The sequence below is a fragment of the Notothenia coriiceps genome, unplaced genomic scaffold (assembly GCF_000735185.1).
Source record: "Notothenia coriiceps isolate Sejong01 unplaced genomic scaffold, NC01 NC01_scaffold00037244, whole genome shotgun sequence".
Classification (NCBI taxonomy): domain Eukaryota; kingdom Metazoa; phylum Chordata; class Actinopteri; order Perciformes; family Nototheniidae; genus Notothenia; species Notothenia coriiceps.
This window is the reverse complement of record NW_011369945.1, coordinates 22201598-22209971: the sequence shown is the minus strand read 5'-3', so window position 1 is coordinate 22209971 and position 8374 is coordinate 22201598. Positions and strand designations below refer to the sequence as shown.

The following is an 8374-nucleotide window of genomic DNA, read 5'->3' as shown; positions in this document are numbered from 1 at the left end:
AATGACAAGGATTCAATCGTCCAGTTCCTCCTGAGTTTGCAGAAGTGTCCCCGTTAGCCTTCCTGTGATTTCACAAAGGTCTGAGGAGCTTAAGTGAAATACTCCTGGTTTGATTCTAGCGGTTGTTTGCCCTCAGCCTGACTCACCTACCTGCAGCAGTGTAAGCTCCTTACTGTGTGATTACAGACGGTCAAACTCGAGCTGTGCTCTCTGAACCCTTTTATAAGCAGCATGTCTTTTCTAATTTGCCTTATAAGAGCAGACACATACAGATTAAACAGGAACTGTGAAGACACTCCACTTCCTTATTTTTTAATAATGCGCAGGCAGTTCAAGTGGACGAACTCAAGAATGGAGTTGTCGGGTCAAATGTTTGTCAAAGCTCCTTTTTTTAATTTTTTTATTACATTTCCTATCTATATTTGTAAATGTATGTTTTGGGAAAAGCAGGACAGTTTGTTTCTCTTGGTAACTTTCAGCTTTTCTCTCAGTCACATGTCTGTCTTTTAATGATTTGCCGTCTGATATCCCCTCGTGTCAAACAAAAAGAAGAAGATGTTTGTCTGGGTAATTACCGAGACAGAGTTCGCTCTTCTTTCTGACTTCCTTCCCTCTTTAAAAAAACATTATTTCACAACTTAGCGCCTATTTTTATCCCCTCATCAGCAGAACACTTATACTTGATAATACTGATCACTGCAGTCAGTCAGCAGTAACACAACACCACAGTTTTATTTTGCACGTTGTGTTTAAAGCTGCTATTTGTGCACATGGTCAGATCAAGACAAGGCAAGTACTCTAAAATGATATGCTATAAGTAGAATTATATTTAAGTATTGTTTGTGTAGGATAGCTACTAGCGTGGCAGTCCAAAAGTCAACATTTTAAAGCTGATAAACATATACAGTACTTTTAATTTACCTGGTGTAAAAACAATGGAAGTCAGGTCACATTTTCTGTTGTGTCGGCTCTGTACTGAATTTAGGTTTAAGTGCATTTTAGGATGTTAATGTCTTAATGTTTTTGTATTAAGATATAGAAGAGTTCCTACACGTTTCTCCTAATAAACACACTGAAATGAAACCTGAAAGTCAGGGCTTGTAGCTCATAATTAGGGCTCCAAGTCCCTCGAACAAATAATTCTTCAGGCGACGCTTGACTCCACTTAACTTTAGACATTTCACCAGCGTTCCACGTTGAAGCAGATCCTATTTTCATACATTCTTCGTACTCCAATAAGTGCTTTCTGTTGAGGTGTTGGAGTAAAGGACTTGTGTTACCTCCTCGGGCACTCGTTTAGTTCGACAGCATTTGCAATAAATGTTAGTTCGGTCCACGTCAGATTTTTTTAAAGTCCATCTTTACCTTCAGCTTCACATCTTATGCGGCTACGCTTGGCGCTGAACCCCAGCATGCATTTCAGCGTGGGGACTCCTTTCACTGACGCACCGCTCAAGTGCCCGTCGCTACGATTTCAACGGTGTTACGGTGTAGGAAAAAAATATATCATATGGTATAAAGTTCACGGTATTCGGTTTGAAACGGTACACCGCCCAGCACTACTCATAATCATTTTACTTCAGATTTAATGTGACGGAGGACACAACAAGGCTTTTCTCTTAACTTAATCCTTCTATTTGAATGAAGCTTTGAATACGATTGATTGATTATTTATCAATAAAAGTGATTTTTATTTATTTGCCAAAGTAACTTTCTACTGAATATAACTTGTTAGTTTGTACAAACAGTGTGTTGTGTTAAACAAAATAGTTGTTTTTGAGGCTTAACACCAACAAATATGAAGTGAAACTGAATATTTGATATGATAAAAACAATCATATTATGCATGTTAATTATTATGCAAAATAAAAATCCATATTATTGAGAATGGATACAGTATTACAAAACATAAAGACAATTACATTACATGTCATTTGTTAGACGCTTTTATCCAAAGCGACTTACATACATTCAGCACTGTGGACAATCCCCACAGGAGCAATTTGGGGTGAAGTGTCTCAGGGACACAACGACATGCTGACTGCAGTGGGGTTTGAACCTGCTATCCCCTGATTCAAAGTCCAGCACACTACCCACTTAGCCACAGCCATTACAAGACAATATATTTTAATATTTTCTTACACGGCCCTACATTGAAATACTATATATCCCATGAGTCAGTGGGGTTGATCTGTCAGCTGTTTCTCATCTCCTGACGTGTTCAATGACCTGAAAGTGACCGTGTGTGTAATGTCATTATTCAGACCCTTTATCTGCAGCTGGGGGTCAGTGACCCCCCCCACGACCACAGGCTTTGTGTTTCTGTCGATTCTGATTGCAAACGTTTTTTTGATTGTTCGCTGTCAGCAGCAGTGTGAGAATGCAAACAGCAGCAGAGTTCACAATAAACAGGTCTGGTGTATTTCACTGGATCCATGTTGGTCATCAGTTTGCTCCTGGACCTGTTGAGGAACGGGGCAATATGTATTAATATTATGTATACGACAACACAAACACTCATTTATATTTAAGTATTGTTTAAAGAGCCCATTAGTTTCTCTCCCACACTCCCCTCTGCCTGAAATGCCTCCATTGGACTCCTTTGTTCACTTCAGGGACACATTGACATCAATATGTAGCACTTACGCTCCTATTGGCTAGCGCTCTACCATATTGTACGTGATAGGCTAAGGGGCGGGACATCTCTAAGCGGTTGACCAATTACAATGGAGCCGGCTAGCTAACCAATCAGAGCAGACTGGGCTCTGGTTTCAGACAGAGGGTGAAAAGAGGTGCTGCAGCACAGACAGTATGAGAAAAATAAAGAGCTTTTTGAACATTAAAGGTCCCATGTCATGGCCATTTCCACTGATCATAATTCCATTGTTATAGTATGTGTGTATTCACTCTCTGTCCTAAACGCCTTGTTGGAGCTCCTGCCCCCCCCTCCCTGTGAGCCCACTCTTTTCTGATGAGTCCACCACCGTTACAGCGGAACATCAGTGATTATGTGTTACAATGACGGCAGTAATGAAAAACAGATGAGAATGCTGCGTGGGGTCTGGGTGCCTTGTTGGCGGGACGTTGGGGGGGCTCGCTGCTGTGAGGAGCGGACAGTGTGAGCTGGGTTCATTTCCTGCTTGCTGCGTGGGGTCTGCGAGACAGCGAGACATCGCGAATGGAGGCGGGAAGGAGGGGATGCTGAGGCCCCCATCTGCGAGGCTCCACTAGCACCCGCTAGTTTTACTCTGTGTTTCGTTAGTTCTCTTTATTCTCTGTATGTTTTTAAAGGTGTTCTGTTATTACCTGAAAGGCTGCCATGCTTTTGAAAGGCCCTTCCTTCCTCAGACTAACCTCTCCTCTTCCTCTCTGCAGCATCATGACGACCACGGTGACTCTGGAGGATGCTCTCTCCAACGTGGATCTGCTGGAGGAGCTGCCGCTGCCGGACCAGCAGCCCTGCATCGAGCCGCTGCCGGCATCCATCATGTTCCAGGTCCGGAAACACTCACACACTCTCACTCACTCACTCTCTCACGCACGCACGCACGCACGCACGCACACACTCACACTCACACACACCGTTTTTTATCATCAACATGCACTTAAAATTCTGTACATTTGGAGATCAAGGAAGAATCAGGAGGTCGTATTCCAACCCACATTTTAAGAAGACACTTGACTTGATGCAACTTAAAATCTGTTTATTCATCCAAAGTAATATCTTGTTATATACTCAACAAATAAATAGCAGATTTCTTGCAATATCCTGCAGCTATACTGCTATACACACTTCCTCTGCTGCAGGGAGCTAATGTATCATATTACACACAGACATCAGTCTTTATACTAATCTACTTTAGATGCATTGGTTAATTACGGCACACAAATAGACTTGATGTGACATTTTGGGATTATTTAAACGTTTTTTAACGAGCACAAAGACGTTTTATATGCTGCAGTTACATAGGATAAAGAATAGACAAACAAACTAGTGATAAAGAAGATACATTAGTGACATTAACAAATACAAGTGTGGACATTACCATGTACACGTTTACATCTGATATCAATTATGTAATATTAGTGTTGCTCCTTAATTGAAATGGTAACCTCTGTTCTTGGATATCTGTAGCAGACACACTATGACTCTCTGTGATGTAAAATATACATATCCATATTACTCTTGTGATTTCTGTAACATATGTTCCCATCTTCCCACAGCCGAACTTCAACACCAACTTTGAGGATCGGAATGCGTTCGTCACCGGCATCGCCCGATACATCGAGCAGGCCACCGTTCACTCCAGCATGGTACACACACCTCCTCTCACATCTCTGTTTCTTCTTGTTTACAGGGAGTACATAAACCGAAGAAAGAAAGAAAATACCATAATAATGTTTTTTACCAGCACCATTTCCACACAGCACAGGACTAAAGAAAATGTGCCTTTGGTCTCGCTCGTCAGTTTCATAACATCTGACTTTCAGAATCTAAACTTTTTAAACGTACAGATATCACCATGAAACACCCCCAGTTGATAAATTACAGTACTAGTATAGATTGGTGCAGAAACAAGTCCTAAAACCATAAACGTTTGTTTGACACAGATTATTTTCTGCTATAATCCAAAATCACACGGAGAAAACCTATAGTTTTTTTGTCCCCTTTGTCACCTTAAGGGTTGGACTACACAGATACGTCATCACTGCAAAGCTCTTATTTGTAATGCACATTTTCTGAAATATAATGTCTAGATATGTAAATGAGGCATTATCTAAATAAATGTGAAGTGAGTTCTATACATTTCCAGAACTAAAACGGTCTCTTACTTGCACACTATTTACACAGTATAAAACAGGCTTGATGGACTACAATACGTAAAATAAAGTGAACAGACTAGTTTAAGTACATATCATTTACCACTACAATTAAATAAAAGTTAGCAGACTATTTGTATTATTGTTAGTGGTGCTTTTTTGGATGAAGCTTTTTTTTATGTTTGACGTGTTCACATAACTAATCATGTTTCAGAGATTTTGAAATATGGCCAGAATTGAATTGCTGTAAATAGTTTTGTTTGTGTTTGGATTTTAATTTCTGAAGGTTTTAACGTATTTAATGTGTGTAGTTCAAGCGTAGTCAGGCCAAACCCAATTCTGTTTGCTTTAATCCACCCAAATGGCCCCAGAAGAGGTTTTTTTTTGCTAAATCTGCCTAAAAAGGTCAAATATAACTTGTTTTGCATCAATCTTGATACAGGGTACTTATTATATGTTGTACTTTGGATTCCTAAAGCTTTTAGTCTACTAACCCATCATCCAAGGTTAGTTTTCACTATAAGTACAAAATATTATAATTATATATATATACGTATATATAATTATAATATAATTTACAGTTTTTTACCATGTTCAATCTGAATTTTCTTTAAAATAAAAAACATCTATATTGATTCTGACTTTTCTACATCCAACTCACAGGTTTATCATTACTTTGAGAAAAAAGATTATTAATTTAACCCTTTTAGAAGGGAAGATATGGTCATTTGTTCTGGGAATGTCATTTTCGAGCCTGAAACCTGAAAAAAAGCCTTTAATTAATTAGAGTATTTATAAACCAATTATGTAAACAATGTGGTTAACTAAACTAACTCTAAACTAGTGTTTACTAGTCTTAGGGAGGTCTTACTTTAATTTCACACTTTCAGTTTTCCTATGCGAACTTGACCTCGTAATAAATCGTTAGGAATCGAAATCATGTATGAGCTTTCCTGTATTTACACCTCAATTTTTACAACGTACATTAGGGAAATTACACACTGCCGCCTGGACCGGTAACGCTTATGGCCTCAAAAGGGGCCACCGGCCACGAACACACCCGGTTTTTTATTATTAATTAAATATTTTTTCTAAAAAGTTAGTAAAAAAAAAGAAACCGGAGTTAGGATGGCCGGTGTAACATTCTACAGGCCGGGAGGGACCTTCCACACCGGTGTGCGTGCCGACCCGCCCCGCAAAACTAATCCGATGGATACAAGATAATAGTCTCCACCCAACATGACAACATTGCCTTATGACATTGCCGCACGCTGCTCTTATGTTTTTAGTTCATTGACATAAGGTTCGAGACAATGTAAACTTTTTGCTCTTCGACTAATGTCAATGAAAGCATTTTGACTCGACTTATGATAAACTACATGAATAACTTAATACACCCTTCTAAAGGAGTGTATGTAAATTCGATAAGTAATGATTTCCTGTCGGGCCTTATTAGTGTCGCAGTGTTTTTGGATATGGCGGCGTCTCTTAAAGTACTTACACTTCCTCCAAAAGTCGAAGATATTTGTCGACACCCTCGTCATGACACTCACAGTGTCTGTACTTCATGTATCTAGTTCCGTCTGACACGTGTGTGAGAGGACAAAACGGGTTAGGCCGACGAATTTGTTATATCGAGATGTGGGACCTGCTGTACAGGAATTTTTACTTAGGCTCTGTAAAATTAAGTAACGGACGGTGTGACGTCCTGCTCTTACCCTGATGCGGAAGATACGGCACAAGGATGAGGAGTGTTAGGGCTCACGTAGGGGTTTTTCACATAATAAACAATGTAGCAAAAGTCTCAATACAGTAACACGAGAACTATTCGGTAATTTTCATTTTGTGCAAGTCAAGGAAACTAAAACACGGAGGACATCGGATAGTGGTTTTGTTCGCGGGTAGACACTACTTTTTCTTTAACTAGGTTTCATTAGACTAATGTAATGAAAAAATTCTGCGCATTGACCTATTGACATAAGCCGTAATGAAAGTCTTGGTCATTAGTCATCGTGACTAAATGATCATTGGGGAGGGTTGGACAGATAGTTCTCATCAAAGTGAAAGTGTGTAGTCCGGGGGCATCGTCCACAGGTCACTTGCTAGTCGTCACTCACTGACTCTCTTGATCGACCGTCAACGAATGGTCTACCTATTTGTTCGAGGTTCGCCACTTCCGGAAAAACATATCAGCGACACATATGTCGATAGAACATCGCTCGGACCCAAGTCCTCCCTCCGAACGTATCCCCTCCCCGCGCCCACCGTCCCTTTGTCCCAAGTCCCCCTCACGACATGCCGACCATGGCATCTATCTTTTCCTCCTCACTGCAGACTGAGTGATCCAGCGCCGCCAACACACCTCTTCTGACACGGGTGTAACGACTATGCACTAAATCCGATCAATCGATCAGTCCAAATACAAAAACCCACGTCAGTGAAACGGAGGTGACGACAAGTTAGTATTTAACAACTTTCTTTTCATGTTTAGACAACATGTCAAGGACAACGTAATACCAGGACAACTCTCCTACGATTAGGCTCTAAATCCAGGGTTAAACGACAGTTCCGTGGTCTAGACTACCGAATTGAAGTTGTCAAATTTTTTTTAGAAGGGCCCCCTCGAACGGCGGCCTGGTTTGGGATCTCCTCCTCCAGGGTGGTGGCACGGGGGGTGTGGGGGACTATTTACCAGAGTGGGTGTACTCCCTACGAAGGATGCGGGTACCAACATAAGGTACACATCGTTCAGTCGTGTTAGACCCGGCTTACCAATAACGTAGGTTACTGAGCAATTGTAATTTCTACTGTATTTATATACGAAGCATTGAAGACGAGATCCGTTTGAGATTCCGAGTCATACACTCACAAATGATATACTTGAATTACCAGGTTTTATGTATTTTACGTAGCCCAAAAGACAATTCATTGTGATGAAAGCAGCGGCGAGGCCGGCTGATGGACGAACGTGTAATTCCCCGGACAGACGAGTTCTTAGGTGGCCCGGAAAAGGAGGGTTAGGACCGGGGACACACGACCGATCACACACACTTCATAATCTTTTCGGAGTGAACTATTGAGTCGACTTCTCTTGAGTTAGGCCTGTGTTCTGGTCGGTTAGTATGTCTCGCAAAAAGAGAATACTAGGGCCACCTCACCGTCCGACGAGGACCCTCGAGTGTGTCTCACAGCAAACCTAAGTCGTCGTTAATAGGGAGTGATTAATGTGTGTTTCGAGGAATATGACAAGACATGCTCCTACTTGGTTGTACTGGTCATCAAGACGTCCTCTCTTTTTTGAAGGCAGCGTACTCGGCTTTCCGGGTGCTCTGATTTACAAGAGGACGAGTTCTTGAGTCTGTTGTAGAAAGACTTAGACAGACTGAACCGACGCCTCACTCCAATGTTCTCTTGAATTGCTACCAGGGTTATTCACCTAACATGAATCTTTCGATACAGGGGGCACACGCACGCCTGGTGTCCTACTAGCGTGAAAAATTTTTCCTTTTTTTTCACTCTTCTTTTGATTGTAAAAAAAATTGGAGAATTCGGG

The 8374-nt window shown here is 41.0% G+C and overlaps 1 protein-coding gene across 1 annotated transcript in view; it reads left to right on the top strand.

The window, feature by feature from the left end:
- The first annotated feature begins 764 nt into the window (after positions 1–764).
- Positions 765–8374, top strand: part of cyfip2 (cytoplasmic FMR1 interacting protein 2) — an 84704-nt gene continuing 77094 nt past the window's right edge. The window contains exons 1-3 of the mRNA XM_010794381.1: positions 765–789; positions 3376–3496; positions 4225–4314. Coding sequence (XP_010792683.1) covers positions 3380–3496; positions 4225–4314 — 207 coding nt within the window. The 5' untranslated portion in view covers positions 765–789; positions 3376–3379. The remainder of the gene's footprint in view (positions 790–3375; positions 3497–4224; positions 4315–8374) is intronic.